The sequence below is a fragment of the Dermacentor variabilis genome, chromosome 7, assembly GCF_050947875.1.
Source record: "Dermacentor variabilis isolate Ectoservices chromosome 7, ASM5094787v1, whole genome shotgun sequence".
Taxonomy (NCBI): Eukaryota; Metazoa; Arthropoda; class Arachnida; order Ixodida; family Ixodidae; genus Dermacentor; species Dermacentor variabilis.
Genome location: NC_134574.1, coordinates 83473811 through 83495586, shown reverse-complemented (window position 1 = coordinate 83495586; position 21776 = coordinate 83473811). Strand labels below are relative to the sequence as shown.

Below are 21776 nucleotides of genomic sequence, written 5' to 3'. Positions count from 1 at the left end.
CCTGAACTTCTTTTCCAACTGAACGCTTGCACCAGAAGAAACACAAAAACCTTCTGTAATTGCAAGAGCAGTCTTAAGAATTTTTACATGTAGAAATTAAAGCCACGTCGTCTCCATATGCAAGAACCCGAACCTCATTAGTCTGCCATTTAAAATCTTGCAACTTTTGTTCTTTTATTATGCTCATACGAACCGGCTCAAGATACTAGCATAATAGAAAGGGTGATAAAAGGCATCTTTGTCTTACTGATGATACAAGCATAATCGCATCGGACAGAGAGCCATTTACAATCAGTTTCTTTGAGCCATTATCATAAGATACTCTGACACCTGTAAGGAGCAGGTATTCGATGTTTATTTGCTATGCTAGTAAACAGGAACGAGTGATTTACTCTGCCGAACGCTTTATCAACATTCTTCTGTACCATTGCTACCTGCTCAATGCCCAAACGTACACACCCTAGCACCTATCTCGCAACATGAATGTTGGTGTGAATGCAATGGCCCCTAGTGCCACAAGTTTGATGATCACCCACCACAGATCTTATCACGACTTGCAAACAGTTAGCTAATACCTTAGGAAAATTTTGATAATACGCATTGCATATGAAGATAGGCAGATTTATTCCAATTTTACAATTTAGTCTTATCAGCACTTTAGGCTTTGTGCACAGTGTGCCCTTTGTACACTGTGGCAGATAGGTGCCCTACTTTCAAGGCCTGACGATACACCTGAAGTATTAATTGTGATAAGAGGGAACCAAAACTGATGAAATTTCGCAGTAAGGCCATCCAGGCCGGGCGTCTTTCCTTTCGCTAACGGATGTATGCATGCAGTAACTTCATAAATATCAATGTCTTCATTTATATAATCATAAGCACCCTGATTTAACTGAGGCAGCAACGATACAAGTTCTCTGGAAGAATCTGTATCCATCGGCTTATGGTCTCCAAATAGTTTTTGATATTGTTCGAAAAACGCTTCATTTCTTAGAGTTGGCTCATTAACAATGATTTCATCATACTCTATATAAAGTATTTGTTTACACAGCACGTGTCGGTGCTCATTACCTTGGGACCTGCTTCAAGGCTGTTTTTCCAGGAAACACTGCTGTCGTGCACGCACCAGTGCAACTCAGCAGTTTTCTGTGCAGAAAGTTTGTAACTGCACCTTGGTACTGTGAATACTATCAATATATTGACCCGGATGTAGATATTTAAGCTCATGCAATTCACTGAGGAGTCTATAGAATGCGTTTTCTTTTTCTTTCTTTCAAAGGCCAATAATCATGATTCTTGAATAGCTATCATTTTAAATTTCTGTTTCAATAATTCACAAGCAGCAAAGAGTGGCGAGTGTTTGCGGCATGACAGATGAGCTATATACTCAATAAGGCGCTTTAGGAAGCACTCACACGATAGTATTTGGTTACTAAAGTTGCACAACTCCCTGCACATACGCCGACTTTGGTACCGACGGCTACGAAACGACGCTGGCACTAGGCAACGGTCACTAAACAATACAGGGTGCACAGTGAAACCTAAAATAAGATATAGTGCGCTAAGTAAAACGTAAATTGGATCAAATCTTGCATGCAAGGTGCCTTGGAAATGTGTGTAGGGACAGGCCGTCTTTTCCTTTTCCGCAATGTCCACAAGCCAATAACCACATATCAGGCGTTGCAACGCATCAGTACTTGGGTCATGTCTCAGCTTCGATGGCGTACGATCTTGTGCGTTACATAAACAATTAAAGTCTCCAAGGAAGACCAATGCACGACCAGTACAGAAATTAAGCTCTAGACATACGAGGAAACATTCTCGTTCACGTAACTTGTTCGGGGCAGAAGCATGCACAAATATAAAGCTTATACCACAGATACCAATATAGCACCATATTAGGCGCCCTTCCCTATCTGTAAACAAATGTAGCCAGTGACACTGTAAATGTTTTTAACAAGTAACATGCATCCTGCGGAAAGGCCTGCTGCATCGCTTACAAAACATTATAGTCAGTTAGGAATCGAGATAGAGCTACTTCTGTGCTTTTGTCAGATTCAACCTTTGTTTCTTGGATAGCTGCAATATCTAATTTTCTATTGCATGTCAAACTAATAAGCTGTACTTGTCGCTTACTGCGTAAACCACGTACATTTAAAGTACTGAAATGGAATGGAAGAGCGCCCGACATGATTAGCTATGTTGGTGCAGCGTTTGAACGCTCTTCCAGAGGTGCACCCATTCCTTCTTAATGAGGTGATGCACTGGCGACCTTTTGTTGCACTTTAATACATGAGACATCTGCAGGATTATATCGTAACCAAGTACAACACAGGGGAAATTACTTGTGCTTACTAACTGAATTAAAGCAATGGTAAATTAATGGCAATGAAAGTGGACCAAGAAAAGAACTTGCCGGAACGATCCCACGTCTTCGAATTACGCATGCGATTCTTGAAAGAGCACGCGTTGCGGTGGCTGTGTTACCGCAGGGTTTCAACGGGAATGCCAATAAACGATCATCTGCATTACCACCTGATCGTGCCACTTACCCTGCAATGAAGAAAACGACAAGGTAAAAGCGGGAGCCAATGTTTGAACAAGCGCTCTTGTCCTATTTACGGGTAGCGTCTATACGTGCGTTTTTACATTGCGGTGGCGCAATTTTAGACTAGGTGGTATGCCATGTAGCAGCTGCATAGCTAGCGGGGCATGACAAATATTGTACAAATATTGATATAATTAAAAGCATGTATGACATACCTGTTTAACTAAACGAGGCTAGTTGACCGTCTTTCATAGTCTCGTTTCAGTAGGAATTCGAATAAATTATAATTCTCAATGTTACCAACGTATTATGACATTTCACATGCGCGCCGCGTAGCATCAATACGTACAAGCTTTACATTGCAGTTTCGTTACATTCCACAAAGTGTCTCACATATAACATATAACTGTCTTACATATAACTTGCATATAACAGTTGCATTCTGTGTGCAATTGACCGCTGATAAAACAGGCTACCTGACTATTTGTCATCATCCTATTTTGAAGGGGATGCCATCATTACCATCCCCATCAGCAACAGCAACGTACCGCGCCACGGGTCAAGGAATCTGACAAGTGCAGCACGAGGTTTGGACACCTGCGTTTACTCTTCGGTACACGTTATGGCGCCTCCTCGCAAGGGGCGAACCTGAAGAAACAATTCATAGAGCTACGCGCGCGGCTGTAACCAGGCAACATCGGGCTCCGCAGACTGCTGTGCATTGAGCAGAACATAGCCGGAGTATAAGCCGCAGTTCGCCTTGGACGCCGCGCGGGTACTGGGGCAGTACGATATTCGTGACCGGCGACAATATTCGGCATCACTCTATTCTCTGGTTGCTCTCGGGGCCCCACATTATGTAAGATATGCAGTGCAAGAATGTGGCCACCAGGGCGCGTTGCCGGTGTGATGGATGAAACGGCGCCAAATACTAGTAGGCAGAAAATGAAAAAGGTGGTGCACAACGTCTTGCTTATATTGTTCGAGCTGGTCTTTGTTGCCGTTTCATGGTGTTATTGTATAAAATACAACGTACCAATTGCCGTGCATAAGTATTTTACGTATTGATGGTGAATCTACTCAATAAATAGGACACTATATCTTCCCTTAGAGAACTACAGCGAAAGCTTTAAATAACTGCGCAGTTTTGCTCTGCGACAACCCGTATACCAAACGAGAAGCCCGACAAGCCTACGCTTGGGGACATGTCTGCATTGTTCTCTAAATATAGACTCCCTCCAGCGATTTACAGCACTGTTGGGGCAAGATCATTGTGAATTGATGCTTGCAGTATCTTCATTTTACCTTTTTTGGTTCCTGTAGCCAACCCATAGAGTGAATGCAACGTTGGTTTAAACAAGAGCGCTGGGAGCAAACAGCATTGTCTACATTTGCATTTTTGTTCTGTGGAATAGAAAGTAACGCCTGCGCCTGCTGAAATCTACTGTGCAAACATCGCACCACTCTTCAAAACGTTAGCAATGTCTGCCTGGGAAATTCCGAATAAATGAAATTTATACAATGACCATTTGCGAACAGGAAGACCCCTCACAGCAACGCGCACCATTTACATCAGAAAAAAAGGTAAATCCGCACACACAAATATTCCCGGGATTCTACAGGCTTGTCATGAGATTTCTACTTACTCCTGTTCTGGGAATTGTAATTGCTTCCCTCACACCCATCGAGGGAGAGCTATGCAGAGTGACTCCGTTTACAATTAGCGTTGTTTAGTTAAAACGCACGTTTTCTTCATTATACATTATGGTAACAGCTTTCAATATATTATTTTAGAAATATACATAAATAATTAGTTGTGGACCATAAGGATAATGTCAGGCTAATAATATTTCGGAATTTTCATATTAAAAGAAATGTCCGTTTTGAAAGTCTTCGGCGTGATTTTATTGTTATGTGGAAAAGTGTTATAACAGTAAAACGCGACAGCTAATAAAGTAATGCTGTTTTCCAGCTTATTTTTTTTTCATACCTCCAATGCAGATACAATGAATAGCTAGAAAAGTAGACTTACAGAAATATAGGATGCCGAATAAGCAGCACAGCGGAATGGATGTATGTCATCAGGGAGCACGTAGTTCTGAGCTCGGGAAACAGTACGAACCAAAAATTTAATATCGCTTTTTATATGCTTTCAAGGATGCCTTCAGAATTAAGGCTCACTCATAAGGCGTTAGTACAGTTATCAGAGTGGAGGTAAATTTCACGAAGTGGCAACGGAAAAACAAGGCGGTGCCAATGACCGCACAATTTTATCGCTGGTGCATGAATGGGGTATAATTTGCAACAGCTAGAAAACAGCAGCACGAATTTCTTTGTGTTAATTCATGAAATTAGTTATCGTGTAGTTTACCAAAACTATCGAAGACATTGTATTACCTGTGTAAACGCTTTAGGCATTGTTTATTCTTCCTACCTGGGTGAGCTCATTTGAGATCACTGGAAAATATCGAAGGCGCTGATTCATCGACACATCACGTTGAAGTAGAAATAAAAATGATCACCTCTTTAGACACTTGTAAATGAAGAACATCATGAGTTATGAGTTTTTTTATGAGGCGTCCCGGGGCTAAGGCAGTCATGTGCAGTTACTAGGGCGCTGGCTTATATTCAGTTAATTTTCAAGTGGTGTTGTTGTACTGCCAAAAGATCAGTGTTCGCAATCTGCATGAAATCGTTGCACACAGCTCCATCATTGAAACAAGTAATCTACAATTTTTATAAAAGAGGCTGCTCCTTATATGTGAGGCTGACAACATATTGGAAGCCACAATTGAGAACATTCTCGGTATTGGTTGCAACGCGCTAGTTCACATATTTTTTGGAACGGCTACGTCTGTCAATTCAAAATGGGGGAGGAAGTTTTCATTGCAAAGCAAGAACAAAGAGGTTTACAAAAGACTGTGTAGCCACAGCCTCCAGGCTGGACCAGTGAAGCCCTAAGCAGAGCACTCGGTACCATGAACCTCACTGGATACTTGCCCACTCAATGCAGCGTCATAATGGGCTGGTGAGAAAAGAAGACGGAATCGCTTAAATGCTAGTCTGTACCTGAGTTGTTCACTGAGCTGTTAGACTGGGAAAGGGCTATAAATAGGAAATAACTTAGGAACTTGACTTCTACAGATGAAACTGTCTTGTTCAGCAATGATCACTTGCAACAAATGATTGGGCCTTGGCCGAGAAAGTACAAAGTTGTTTTAGAGAATCATGTGTGCAGGTTTGTGGTAATGTTTATTAACTTGACAAAGACAGAAAATGCCCTTTTTCTAAGATGCAGGGGCTACAAGTAGAAGACGGCCGAAAAGCCTACATGAAATTATGATGGATACATTGTCGTGTGCCAGCGCCATGAGTATGCGCGGTTGTTGCGAGAGATCAACTCGTCGTCTAGTCTTTTTCTGCAATTATGGGTCATGAAGCGCTCTGCGAGCTTTGCAGGTATTTTCTAGGAGCGCAACCATTCGCATGCCGTGCTTCAGCGCTCGAAAACGCGAGCGTGTCACATTCCTTACGCCATTTGTTACCGAAAGCGTAGCCTGCTATGTTCAGCTTTCGACGGGCTGTTGAGGATTTGCATTTATGCTTTTTGCATACAGGATCAAATTATCATCCAACAATGATCATGTGCACGCATGGGCACATACATGCACCAATAAAAAAATCGAATGTCACATCGCCGCATTAAGAAAAAAAAATAGTTGTTAACGGCATTGTTAGTACGCGATGTCAGTCGTAAATGACGCTGTATGACACAAGAAAACATATTCTTTTCCTAGAACACATGTAGGTGTGAGCGTTTTCGTTGGATTTCTGCACACTTTTCTGTGAGTTTTCTTGTGACGAGCTCATCGCGTGCCATCGGCGAAGAGATGAAAGGATGCTACTCTGCCGCCATCTCTTAGTGGTCGTCGCCGCAGAGCCTGTCTTGCCCGGGACTACGCTTTCTTCTTCATGCCTTTCGCTATGCTCTCCTCCGCAACATTCCGCCTCATATTTTCACTGCAGCCTCCTTCTCCGCTTTCCTCCTCGAGCTCGCTTCGCCATCGCTGTCTTCCAACACACGCTGCGCTATACGTTCGCTCTTTCATTCTTCGCTGTGCTCGTGCACTCGGTTTCGATGAGGGAGGCGGAGGCACTCTGAGACACGCCACGCTCAACGCAGGAGCGGGGCCTATAAGAGCTGCGGTCTAAAAGCGCGTTTGCCATGTGCACCAGTGGCGCTCCTAATGGCGAAAAACTCAAATTTTATTGTACGTCATGCTGCTTACGGTACGAAGCGACGAACCTGCGTACTCTGTTCTAAATAATGCTACTGCTCTTAGTGGAACAAACTGGGCACACTAATTTTACGCATGTCACTGTGTATGAAATTGATTTTCGCAGTTGCGCAGCCGTGATCGCAGAGAGAAAGTTTTGTGCGTTTGCTGGTGTCACGTGTGCTGCACTATTTTCGGTGGACTAACGTAGTAAGTCTGACACGTAGTCAGGACTATATTGCGTCAGTCACCACAGCGGGAGCTAAGCTATGGGCAAAGCTAAGACTAAAAGCACAAAAAAAGGAATAGGTACAATACAGCAGAACACTTGGTTGTTATTCGTGAGTCATTATTGGACAGAGGAGCAAATATTCTTGTCGCTGAATGCCAAATGGTAGGCCCTAAACAAAGGAACAACAGGTTCTGTTAGGTCAAGGCGAAGCCTTCGAATATGTATTTCCAATTTTCTGTTTCTTGCCGCAGTGAACCAGCGAGATGGTATAATGAAGCGATGTATGCTCTCTTCTACATTGCTAAACGAACAGAGAGAGGAGGGAAGCAAAGCCGACCTGTGTAAGAAGAAATTCACGGAGGGAATGCGGCAACATAATTTTGTGAGACAGACCTCAAGCACTTTATTAGTTACTGGGTTCAATATACCACGGAAATGCTTGGTGCCTATAATCTCGAGAAGCAGCAAGAACTGGGCTCGATAAGGCTTTCATATTTTGATCGCATCCGAAATCTTGCCGTGGTGATGTTTCATGCCACTGGTAGAACAGGAAGGACTGGGCCGAAAAGTGGTGTTTTGGCCAGTGAATCAGCAGTTTCAGTGAATAACGAACGTTTACGGCTGGGTGCCCAAATCAAGTGAACACATTGCAGATAGGCAGGAACAAGGAAGTTAAAGAGTTTGAGCATGGGTGAATCACTAGTAGTGGTAAGGGAAGAGCAGACAGATAGTGAGTTGGTAAAAATAGCAGCTGTTGTAGTCATTTGGTCTAATTTACTTAAACTTGAAATACTGATATAAACGCAGCCATAAATATAGCCAGAAATTCAGGCAACCTTAGAGATAAACACCAGTCCATTGGAGGACAAAATTTTTATTGCCAGTTTTTTCCACGCACAGCGGTGCACCTGTACCAGTAATAATCTAGGAAGAGAGAGTAGAGATTAGACGAGAGTAATGTACCATTTAGGCGGCCACATGGTAGTGCTTTCGCATAGTTTGGGAAAATGTACTCGAACCTAATCTCCGGGTGATACGAATGTGCATTAACGCGAATCACATCTCCAATTTGTACAAAGAGAGGCTCAACTAACATTAGCACAAATGTCACCTGTGGTGCATGAACCTGGGTCAATGAAGGCGAAAAATAATTCTGGATGAAAATAAAAATTATTTGTGGACGACATAATGGTGATTAAAATAGCGTTAAGAAGATTTGAACGGTCAGAAGGTGAAAGTGGTATAAAAAGGGTGGGACTCTCCCTTCCAACTGTTATACGGCATTTGCAACCTATTTTGGAAGGCGTAAGCACAGACGTAGTGCCTCCCGTTTTTAGAAAACTAGTGGCGGAACATTCTATGGGGCTGCACGTGTGAATGAAACACAGCCAAAATCTTATACCGGACGTATGCACAATGTGTGCACCATCAAAGTGATTTTTTTCGCTTACCTCATGTCCTGGTGCTCAACTTATGCAAAATGCTCATTGCACGAGCTTCTTTTGTCGCAACATATTCACCATGCTGCCGCGACATGACACATCCGTTATAAATAACGCCGAAGTACTTGAATGACTTTTCTTGTGGTATATCTTTTAGGTAATAGTTAAGAGATGGGTGTACTGGGTTTTACCGGAAAAATAACAGGGTCTGTTAAGATCTCTTTTAAGAATTGAACAGGGAAAACCTGCACTGCCTCCTTTTATCATTCGCCTCTTTCTCTTTGCTTCATCTCTTTCGATTTTAGTCATCACGGCTGACTACTAAGCATTTTTAGCCATTTGTAATCAATTACAGTCATTACAAGCCATCATTAGACATGTTGGTCTTGTCATAGTCAGAAGTATTCATTACAAGTCATTTCAGTCATTATTAATCATTACTGGTCATTACTAAGCATTTTAGTCAGTTGTAATCAGTTGTCGTTACAATTTTCGTTAGATATATTGGTTATTTCGTAGTCATTAGCAGTCCTTAGAAGTCATAATTAGTCATTAGTCATTACTAGTAATTTTTAACTTCTACCAATCTCTATGATAACGTTATTATTGCCTAACGGTCACCATCAATCATTTTTCAATCTTTAATCTGTCTTTAATCTCTTTCCATATAGCGTGATGACGCTTCAGCGGACACTCCGGCGGTTAGGTGTGCTGACACAAACTTCACCATGAGCCTAGAAAGGTTTTCGCCTTAAAAACATGGATCGATCACTTATTAGCATTTGGGTTTAAGTGTGAGCTATCCATCAAACATTCCGGTTCCTTTAGATACGGCTACAAAATTTTCTAAAGGAAACAAATGTCCCTAGCCACAGCAAAAAAGGCAATGTCGCCAGCATAAATCTAGGCGCCGACAAAGCCGAACGGCGATTCTGCTCAGTAAAATATTAAACAATACTGGTGAAAGTACCGATCCTCGGGCCACACCCTTGCTTGCTTGTGTTTACGAGAAGAAAAGCCACTTGGAAACAATACAATTCCTTCTCTTTTAAAAATGCGTTCGCCCATGTTGCAATATAACCTAGGAAGCCGTAGCCCTGTAACCAATTTATTAAAATTCTAAACAATAGTAACACAAGCTTTTCATATAAGTAAGGTAACTGATGCTGCATGCTGCTTTTTTTGCCGGGCTATGTTAATGCGACTTTTAACGTCTGCAACTACGTGCCATATTGAATTGGCAGATCTAAATCCCATCTGAGAGTGACATAATAGATTTTCGTTATTATACTTTAATATATCACCATGAAGCACTCATACAATAAGTTTGACTAAGTTTGATGTTAAGAAAATTGCCTTTATCTTCTCGAAGGTATACACAGTCCCTTGCTTTTGAAGTAACGGGATAATCTTGTAGATATTCCACTCATGTGAAATCCAAGTATTGCTAATAGAGTAGTAGGGTATAGCAACTTCACAAGCTTGTCGGGATTCATGAAACAATCTCTTTAACATTGTTATTGTTATTCCTTCGACGGCAGGTGCTGTAGTTGGCAACTTTAATATAATCTTTGCTAGTTGCGAACAGAATTCTAGTTTGATGGCGCGTTATGAACCAGTTCTTCAATCTTTTAGCCAAGAGTTCTAAGAACTCCTGCGTTTCCTGTCAGGTATAGACGATCGAGACTACACTGACAGTAATTTGAAGTCCACCTCTAGAAGGAAGGTAATTAAATAGAGCGCGTTTGTTTTTAAGTTTAGGTAGATAATTGAAATGTTTTGATCACCCTCATGTTTTGCTCGTTGAACAGTACCTTTGAAGGTTGCCGAAGTAAATTCGTAATCTCTACAACTTTGTGAACTCCGATTATGCAAAAGTTTTTCCTAGCAGCTTTCCTTCTTTATAACCTAGTATGCACTCAGTACTCCACCATGGACTAGTTGAACTACGTTTATCTGAGCGATGAATTCAGACTTTTGTCGGGATATTTCTTGTGCTGAACAGATGAGACACAATGCTGCAGCGCAAGCAGCCTTTATATTTTTTGCAGTTAACAGATACTCTGCCCTTCAAGTGATATCGATCGGCATGTAATTTCATAGCACAATGAAAGGTGACCACTCTTACACAGAAATAAACTGAGTCGAAGATTGCACGGCAGCACTTGTGCAAGAAAAAGTCAAATCTAGCACTGAGCGACAATGCCCGTGGAGAAATTCAGGTGGTCTCATATTCAGTCACGAGAGATCTTTACCTATATTCCAGTCATATTGACGCACACCACATGAATCTGTTCTGTATCTTCAGGACACGTGATACGAGTTGAAGTCATCAGTAAGGATGAATTCATTTTTGGAGCTAGCAAGCGCATTATCTGATTGGTGCGCATTGTGAACGTCCGCAGGGGATTAAGCATTCATAATTGGAAAAAATCGGTAACGTGGGTTGCTGATGTCCACTCTCGAAATTTCACATATTGGAGGCATTACCTTAAAAGCTATTTTAGCCTTGTGATGTAACTTAGATGACAACAATATCAATAAACCGCCTCCTAGTGAAATACGATCTGACCGAAAGCATCAAAAACCTTTCAATGGTAATGGTAATGGTACCAAAGCCGCCAAGAATTTTGAATGATCGCAGCGTGTTGATGATTATTAGAATTTCCATGTCATACCCCACACACAGAACAGAGACTCAACCAAAAAGTGGCCGGTCAAGAAGAAAGAAATAGAAGCCAGTATAGAAGATATGAAATCCGAGAGCACAGGCGAATAAGCGCACCTGCGCGCAAAAGTTTATTTTGCAGCTGTGCTGAAATGAAGTGCCAAATGTAGAGCATTTCATTACCTGCACGACGAAAGCCTCGCTGGACATAGAATTTAACGGTTGCGTTCGAACTGCACATTTTTATTGTGATAGAAATTGTATGGATACTCCAGGCGCATGTCTTCAGTGAGCGTCACGGTGGCCGTCACCATGAGGTTCCCATAAAGTTCAAGGGCGATAAAATCTTCGCTGTCTGCCGCATGCTTGATGTGCGAGGGAAAGTGTACGAGGGTGAGCCCGCAAACGCGGCTCAAACTCGAGTTTGCGTGCGAGGAAAGCAGACCGGATGCGCACCCTCTCCTGTCGTGCGTGAGGCATGGGGCTGAGGCGAGCTTTAAGCGGCTGATGCTTACGGCACGGCCGTACGGGTGCCGTACCTTGAAAGCAATCTGCGACGTGGCCATTGAGCACGGCCGCGCGGGCCTTATCTTCAAAGCAATCTGCGATGTTTGCAGAGTGCGTGTACTGCCGGTATCTGTGCTTTGCCTTTGCATGTTTCAGTCGCGGTAAAGCAAGAGATACAACAAAGTCAAGTCGATTACTGCTGCTGCAGCGATTCCTCACTTCAGCCTTTTCACAGTGACTTTCCGTGCTCATCAAGCGAGACATCATGCTTGTTAATTTAGCCAAAACACGTTCCCGGGCTAGTAACGTTGAATCCATTATAGAATACGTAAGCGCGACTGAACGAAGATGTAGAAAGAAACAGACAGAAAGAGACAGCGCTGTCACTGTAAGCCTGTTTCTTTCTACATCATCGTTCCGTCGCCCTTGCACATTATATAATCGTTGTTTTATTTAGTAGGCGAATGCTTAGGAGTTTATACGACCGTTATAACTACTATCATTATTCGGTATAGCTATCTACTAATTTGCAATCGCAATCGGTGTCTCACCTTTCGGCGAAACGGCGGTTTTTCTCTTGCTCGCTTTGTTGCTTGGCGCAATCCCGTTGGTACCACCGTTCGGTCAGTCTTGCACGATTAACCGAGGATACGTGCCACAATAGGTGAAGTTGCATCCTGTGCGTATTGCGTAGAAGCAAATGTGCATGTAATGTTGGCTCTCTGGCTAGAAACGGAGCTTGCTCGTGTGGAAGTACTCGCGGTATTCTGTTTGAAGTCTCAGCTGTATTGGCGCCACGCCGCCGTTAGATACTTTGAAGACACGAAAATTAACGCACAATTTAGGAGCCATACTTGGTCGTTTACAAGGTCAAAACTTAGGCGTACCCTTCATATATGTAATAAACTGTAGCGATCACTTTATTTAGAAAAATGTAATTACAAAATGAACAGTCCAATTACAGTGAAACGCCTTTGCAACTAACCCACCGACAGTAAAATTATCTGTATAAGGAAACATCATGATTTCTTGGCGGAGTTCTTGGGTATAGTTTACCTTGTGAACGCCTCTACAACAAAATCACTACAACAACATTGCCTTTATAACAAAGGATTTTAGGTACCACGATGGCTGATTTAATGCTTTACAATGAACGCCACTTTGCGTTGCTGCCACTCCCCTCAGCAGATGTCACTAAGCTGTGCTCTGCGATAGCGGGCACTGTGGTGACGGCGCTTGCGACTCACTTTGGAAGCGTGTCGATAGCAGAATTCCTGCTGCACTGTTCATAGATTCAAGAATCCATCTAGTCGTGCACTGTTCTAAAGCACCAGCCGATGCAACGACTGATGGATACGCTGGAGTTGATGACGAGGTGATGGTGTAATCGTAACTGACGTAGGACGGCGTCTTCAACGCTATCTAAGGCGGTATAGATGCCGACAAGGCTGAGAGTGACGAAGATACTGTTAACAAATTTTCATGAAAAGGGAAACGATAGCAGCATTTCACGATATTCAGTTTTAGTTCTCGCAGCTCCTGCATTTCGCCGCGGAACACGGCGTGGACTTTTGTGCAACAAAGTTTGCTGCACTCACGCGTTCTGTCAGATAAAGTGCGCATAAAAGAAATTACTGCCCTGTTTTGCGGAATCAGACTTCGATTCATAATAAATAATATTGCGACACGCGTGTCATATTTGATTGTTTGAACGAGACGCGTGCGTGGGCGCCATCACTCGAGAAAAGAGGAGGAAGAATGAACTGGGCTCTCGCTGTGAATCTAACCGGTCAGCGTTGCAACCGCTGTTGTAAATATAACCTGTAGATAGTTGCTGATCTTACTAACTCGTATTTCGCGCAACATTGTAGTGGAGGACGCCGTTCCCCATCCTCGCCACGGAGCTCAACAGCGGGCGCACCGTCCTGCTTTCCGCCATGGCTCCCGGTGACCACAGCTCGTCTCCTTCTACACTTGCGACCCCGACAACATACGTTACGGTTACCAATCCCGGCGATCCTGGCATATTCTCTGGCCAAGATAATCTCGACGTTGAGGAATGGCTCAACCTGTATGAGCGTGTTAGCCAAAAGAACCGCTGGTACTCTACCATTATGCTAGCCAATGTGCTATTCTACTTGGGCGGAACTCTTTCAGTCTGGTTCCGGACACGTGAGGACGAGATCTCTATGCACTAAGAAAAAAAAAGAGTATCTCTTACTCTTTTCGGAGAGTCTTGACTCGCCACGTATACGACACACTTTGTGGGAGACACCCGAACTCTCTTTGTGCAGAGAGTCTCAAGACTATCTGTGCTCGATACAAGGTGGTTACGTGGCTCCACACACAATAATCATGCGCACTCTGTTGTAGTAGTCTCCTAACCCTCTCAAAAGGATTACACGACTAGTGCTGAGGGAGTCCGTTAACTATTCTACATGAGTCAGACTACTCAAGATAAAGGGTCACATGAACACTTAGTGCACCCTTAGTGCATGGTGTAGGACTCTTGCAAATAGAGTAAAATAACTAATCCATGTAAGTTGTTTGACTCTCGGATGGCAGTCAATATGTGTCACCAACTCTTGCTTTAAGTACACACGACTACGGCTAGTTCTCAAGATGACTACTGCAAAAAGACAACAAATACGAAAGAATCCGTAGCATACTTAACAATTTTCTTTCACAATACAATACTTTCAATTTAACAGTAAAAACAGCTGTCTTACATTATGGTACTCTTGTTGGCACTTTTCCCACACATTTGTGCGTGTTAGCATCAGTTGAAAATTGCTCTTAAAAATACCACATTAAAAAGTTGTGCATCCATTTTATTCTGTCATACAACATGCAACACTGTATAAAAACTTCATAACTGACAATATTACAAAAATAAATACAGGAACATTTATATTACTTGTTTATTTCTGTTGACAAACATATTTTTCCAAGACGAAGTATAATAACTGACGCAGACAATTTCATAGATTGCAATAGCCACTAATACAAAACTTGCCATAATGCATCCACCCTGACAAAATATGTAGCACAAGTAGCGGTATTTTGTTACGGCAAAGATAGCACATTAATGATGAGGACAAGGGAGGAAGCCGAACACATAAACATACTATACCCAGCTGCATGCATGCAGCTGTAACAATATACATGGTGCACCAAGATCCAAAAGAAACAAAGAGGAAGATGTCAGGAAGGTTTCTTTTACTAATCACAAGTCATCCTGTAAGAGCAGATTATGCACTGGCTGTAATCTACCCTCAGCACATGCATAAATAAGTTAAATTAGGTGTCACATTTACAAATCACTAATACAATGTTCTTGTGATTGTCCTTATTCCGATTTTTAACTTAGAAAGCGTGACTGAGTTACGTAAAGCCTCCCTACGGCTTGGCACATATACAGAAAGAAGTGTTTCTATAAACACTGGAGGCCATGGAAGGATGACTGACACATATCTATTTTAATTCTTTTGTTTTTGTCTTTATGATTATCTACCACAGTAGTTTCTTGTAGAGTGAAACACATCCAGATAATACAGCGTGGGCAACCAAGTGTGAATACCTGTTCTTGATTTCTACCTTTCTCTTGTGTCGCTAAGGTAAGATGGGCAAAAAAGTGTCTTCCCAATGTATGCGTTCCTACAAAACAAAACAGGAGCAGATAATATGCCACATTAATGGTGCGTGCAATAAAACATCTGTGCTTAACTTACCACCGCCATTCCAATCTGGTGTGATTTTCTGCTTGATTGTGTACTCTAGCACAGCTGCTACGCAATTCACTTGGTGCCCAAAGCAACTCTCACGCCATAGAAGGATGTCAATTTTTTTTTTAAATTCTAAGCGAAACTCTGGTAATGGGGGACAATTGCAAACTTATATTTTAGCTGTGTATCTTCATTATGTTGTTGATCTTTAACTTGAGCCACTTCACTACTTTTCTTCAGGTGCAGACAGGAAATTGCACCAATGCTAGGTTGTCAAAACACCAGAGCAGAGTAGAAAGCAAGAACAGATGTTTATAATTTGGGTTCCCACTGTGCATTGCACAAATGTTTCAATGAACGATAAAAGTACTTGGTAGATAAACATAAGGAAGATAAGAGAATTAAGCTCGAAGCCTATCATATCAGTAACTGGGAATTTTATGTGTAAATGAACTTTTGTGTTTCGCAGTGATGAAGCAAGTTTTGACAATATGTGCCAAGGCAACCAATTCACTCGTGCTCCCAAAGGTAACAAAGTGAAAACAAGCAAGCTTGCAAGAAGTTCGAACTTGCAATTTATAGTGAGACAACTCACATGACTGATTTATGTATTTACTGATAATAAATTACATCTGGCGCATAATCTGCTTGTACAAGATGACGGACAATGAGTTACTGTTGCTTTCTCTCTGGGGCATTTGGCTCTTCTGAACACATGCACATTCTGTGGCACAGCTGCGTGGATGTAGCTGGGCACAGCTGTTATTCAACATCAATCTGTTTTTATGGTCCTGCGCTATTCTTGTTGTAATTTATAATTAGCAAATAGCCTAACTATTGGGTCGGTCAGCCGCATTTTAAACAAAACATACTGACAGATTTCCCTGTTTATCGCTAACAAAGAGATGGGCACATTTCAGATTTCAAGAAACGGCTGTGAGACAGAACAAATGCTGAAGACAGAAAATCTACAATGACCAGTTCCTTTATATTAAATGCCATGTACTAGCTCTTTTTGCACTGAATACCATTATTACCAAAAATTGTAGCCTGAAAAAATAGCTGGAAAATATGTACAAAGTGACAGAGATTAGAACTGCATGATATTTGCAAATTTCTTCTTAAACAAGATCACAATAATTGAAGTTTTATTACTTTCAGCAAAATGGTGGCATCTCATTATTGAAGCTAGTCAGTGCGGAAGGAATTGTTAGTTTGTAGGGGTCCTCAGACTGGCAGCTCTGAAATATTTGACACCGTACATGGTGGACATGCTTTGCTCTTTCAGATATTACTTTGCCAAAAAGCCTTCTGTAAGCCTTGTGGGACAGTTCTGTGTGGAAGAGAAACCTATTTGATCATTACTTTTTGGGTATGTGTATCTCGGAACTGTTGCTAATCTGAGCTCTTACAAAAAAGTCGTTATTGAGTACTGTAATTCTAATGCCTGCCAATGCTATAAATTTCTGTTAGTGAAAATTGTCGCACTGTCATGAAGCAGTTATGTTCAAAAATTAGCGGCAGTCGCCGCTGAAACACTCAGTACAAAACACAAGATAAATATACGGAGTCAAAATGTAAATGTCGAACAAAGTTATAATCAAGTCTACCATTCACAGAACTGTCTTTTTTTCTGTTAGTGGGCCAATACCAATTGCACATTCACAAACATTTCTATATTGAACTTCTGGAAAATGCAGGGAAATTCACAGTCTTTAACACAAGCCCTTGGGAAGACAGTCCACAGTCGCTTCGACAAGAGGACTTGCCTTAAACTTTGCGTCGCTATGTGGTATGTCACTGTAGCAAGGGGAACGTTTTGCTGATTGATTATTACTCGAAATGTTTTTATTATTTTCACTAGAGGTTTGAAAATAGCGCCAATTGTAGAGTTGTTGATGCTGATTTCATATATTCCATTAGTTTTTGTTTAGCAGCTTCTTGAGTTCTGTCCTACACAATGGCAAAATACATAGTGATATTTGCGGGCACTTTCTTCTGTACTAAATTTTCACAAAATGCAGTGAGCTTCAGCTAACTCAGCTCCCTGTAGACTGCAAAGTGCCGATATCTATTCAAACATCATGTGAAGTTACTAGAAGTATGCGACTAGTAGGCAGGAAGACAGGCAGGCCTGCCTACTGATCTTCCACACTTCTCATGTACTGTGAAAAAACAAATTCAGAATACTTCAATATTTTTTTCTCACAATAGCATGTGAATAACCTTGTGCACTTGTAACTGTCCTATACAAATGAAATTTGGCATACATACGCTTTAAGATATGCAGAATACTGATATCTAATTGAAATTGCATCTGTAAAATTATTTAAAGTGGCCTAATATTTTTTGCATAGTTCCAGTATTGTACAAGCTGTTTGGATAGGTATCGCCACTTTGCGGTATGCAACTAGCTAAACAAGATACAGCTCGAAACTATTTGCGAAACTTTTATACACAAGAAAGTGCCCAAAAAATATTTTGCCACTGTGTAGAACATAATTAAAAACACTAGGTGCACAAAAACCAACGACAATTCAAATCTACATGAAACTCGCTATGAATGGTAGTATATTGAAATCTTTAGTACAAATAATTAAAAAAAGTTGCTTCGAGTAGCATTCCTCCTTGATAAGTGGGTGTCAGCGTTTCTTTCAAAGGGTTAGAAAATTCCTTGAGGCATAGCATAGGGAGTTTTATAAATACCACACGCACGCATCTGCCTTAAAAGCCCCACGCCCTGTTTGCATTCGTTAGTCATTTTTCTGCATTCTGTTGTATGTCACCGTTTGTATCCCTTAACATTGAGTGCACAAAACAAAAAAAAAACAACCTAATATTACACTGAATTTTTAGCCTGTAGAGGGGCTGCATGCCAATGGGGGCAGCCAACTCTAGCATGAGAATAAACAAATATTTGTTCTCGCATTAATGAAACCAGCCAAATATAATCTCAGAAATTTGGAAATTAATGCACAAAGAACCTTGTTGATTGTCACACTAGTGTCAGGAACACGATCTTTCGATTTTTATTATTCCTAGTTTAATTCACTTTCCTCTAGTAAATGGGCTCTGACCTAGTATACTCAGTGTAGGAGACTAACGCAGACCTGGAAGCCAATAATTAATTCTGAAATGAAGACATTCGTCCCCCTACCACATGGCACTGCTACGTCATCAGAAGAAGCACGCGTCTGTGGACATATAGTTTGTAAAATTATTTTTGCATGATCTGTTGCGTTACTCTTGCACTAACAAATTCTGTAAATTAGGAAATACATCTGCTATTTAAAGCACTACTGCAAACCTGTGTGTTGGAGAAATCCAATACTCAATAGGTGACAAGAACCAATGTGTGGAACACGATGGAATCCTTCATTTTGTCTTTTGTGGATCAATAATAATATCTTAACATAAAGTAAAGTGTACGTGACCCTCCCAGTTCGTGCATGTAGGCTATTTAACGCCAGCTGTTCCAACCTGGCACACAACCACTTGTAATTTCTTTTTGAAAACTGGGGGCCCTTCAATATAGAACAAATCTCAATTTCACGCAATAGTTAAAGCAAAAAAATTACTGCCGTAAACATTATGTAAAATTGACATAGTAGTTCTGCGGAAACCCGCAAGGCGGAGATACGTAATTATTAAAGGGAAAATCAGACATCCACCCGTTCGTAGCAATTGCTACAAAAGAAACCCATACGGGTTCCTCGAATGAAAAGCCTCAGAGCTGAAGAAAAATTCGTCCTGGCCCGGGACTCGAACCCGGGACCACCGCCTTTCCGGGGCAGCCGGAAAGGCAGTACTCCGTTCCATTGCAATGCTCCGTTGCATACCATACTTGAGTGCGGTAAGAGTACTCCTAGTTATTAACAAGCTGCTGGTCATGAAAGAAATATCCGAGCATGCCTAGGCAAAACTTATGAGTTGTGAAGGCGAAATCAATGATGTTCAATTGAATGCCGCTGAGTGTTACTTCGAGTTATGAACTCGTCTCGACCCGGCAAACACATTGAAACACTAGCGAAATCAATGATGTTCAATTGAATGCCGCTGAGTGTTACTTCGAGTTATGAACTCGTCTCGAACCGGCAAACACATTGAAACACTAGACCAACGCCTCCTCAATGACGCAAGGCAGATGAACTTCAATTCGTGACCTCATGCTGCCTTGGCTAACTGCCGTATAAACTAATGAGGATGCTCCCGCGCAAGCGGTGGTGATTTGGACGTGGCCGATTTCGTCACGCCGTGCTTCGATATGTAAAGTAGCCAAGTAGGAAGACACTCGATTTCTTACTGTGGATTCAGAGCCTCGATAATCACTACCGTCAACGTTTTTCCGTTCAAATGTATTATGTTTTCTGCACAATAATATCTATATAGCGATTAGAGATGGTGGTGTTAAGGACCAGAAAATAAGTAAATAAATAAATGCCAAGAAAAAGAAATATTTAAATGTAAACAATGGGACTGGGCGCAGAGTAGACATTTTTTTTGATTCAGAGGATTGCATTTGGTTGAATGATAAATCCCTAATCTTTATTTGATTTGGTGTAGTGGCCTGTTTGAGTTTGAAGAATCTCAGGTAATGCGGCTGCTTCCATATTTCGCGAAGTTAACTACCCCACTGATGCGTAAAAAATATAGGCGGAAGAGCCCATACGGGACCCAGCTTCCTGTGGCCATCTGGGCGATCCGTGGTCAGGGTCTTCTAATGGCCGGTTTCGATATGAAGTTGTCTCACTGATTAAAGTTAGAAGCTATTGACAACTCCAGAATCTGTCACTTGTGCTGGCAACGCCCTCTAAATAAACAAAGACGGCTATGACATCCAGGTTCACGGTGGCTCTTTCGCTTGGTGCTGCGCTCACGCCTTTCTCGTTCGTGATGTGGAATCGTGGTGTTTCGTCGAAGCCGAAAAGGTAGCTGCGGCCATGACATTTATTGTTAGGTTTCAAGGTTTTCAGGGACGCAACCGCGAAAATCATTGCGCTGTGCCTTCCAGCAGCCGCCTTGCCAGGCAAGCAGCAACATATATTTCTTTTACAGACGAACAGCCTTTAAAACGAGGAGGACGTTTAAAAATGGGAGGAGTTTGTGTACAGCGGGCCTCCGTAAGGTGCAAGCACTTGTTCGCTGTGGGGCGCCGCTGGTACAGGTGCCATATTAAACTGTTTTGGACATTCATAGAAAACTCCGCACTACGACTCGTGTTCTATGTCACATATATAGGGTGTCCCCATATATTGGCGATAACGTCTGTCTTGCTTTCGGAAGCTAAATGCGGATATTGTGCACTTAGGCTAGAAATTATAGCGTTACACAGTCAGTGTGTCGGTGGATAAAAAGAAATGAGTGTTGCGTTCGCGAGTCGCGACCGAACGTTTATTTTTATAGTTATTTGATAGGTTTGTCAAGTTCATCTGCGCCCGCTGTGTGGGGCTTCTTCATGCTTGCAGCTTCTCCATGCCGCCAGAGGAAATTCTCAAAGTCTTGTGAAACACGCATAGTGAATAACAGCCAACCAGCCGATGTTGAGTTTCTACCAATAGGTTTCCAAAATTTAGCGAACCGTTTCTTTTGGGCACAGTACTAATAGTTGACTTGAAAGCAAACTGAAGCAGTTGTAACGGATGTTAGGTGGATGCACAGTGTTGGAAAGCAAACTATATGGGCACTTTGCGCAGGTCTAACGCTGCAAAGCTGCAGTGAGCACTTATTGCTGTTGCTTCTAAATTTCATGCGAGCAAATAAACTTATGACCCAATGCGTCCTATGAAGAAACAGCATCTTCTGCTTGTACATCTTCAACTAAACCATGCCATTTAAACCATATGTCACCTCATGACATAACATTTGCCATCGCTCACTTCAGATCTTCCGAGACAGTAATCATTCGTGTTAACATGCCTGCAGACAAAAATACGTAGCGAGGATATTGCTGCTGCTTAAACTGGGTAGAAGTATATAAAAGAACAAAAGCAAATGAAGCTGACACACACATGCTATAAATAATTAAAGCGCCTGCCTAAATAAAGCACACTCCAAAAAAGCACACTCCACAATATGAAACATCAACAAGGCATTGAAACGAATTTTCTGCTCGCAGGGGAGATAGAAATGCCGAGCGATGTGTTTTAAACAAACCTGTATACTATCGATCGCCACCTTCTCCCAATGCGAAGTTTCTTATCCACGTCGCTCTCCGATGCGCGTTGTCTGCTTCTTTCGCGAAAAGATGAAATCATACATTCCTCTCTTTTCAATGCGACGAAAGCATGATGTACACAAGTTTTTTCAACATCAGCATATTTTTTCTGGATTTGTGCGCGGCATCATCACGAAGATATTGGGACCACGAGGCGTTCAGT

At 41.9% G+C, this 21776-nt stretch overlaps 1 protein-coding gene across 1 annotated transcript in view; it reads left to right on the top strand.

Moving 5' to 3' along the window:
* Positions 1-21776, top strand: part of LOC142587580 (uncharacterized) — a 133678-nt gene that overhangs the window by 35772 nt on the left and 76130 nt on the right. Inside the window, exons 5-6 of the mRNA XM_075698694.1 lie at positions 7309-7439; positions 16688-16771. Of these exons, the coding sequence (XP_075554809.1) occupies positions 7309-7439; positions 16688-16771 (215 nt within the window). The remainder of the gene's footprint in view (positions 1-7308; positions 7440-16687; positions 16772-21776) is intronic.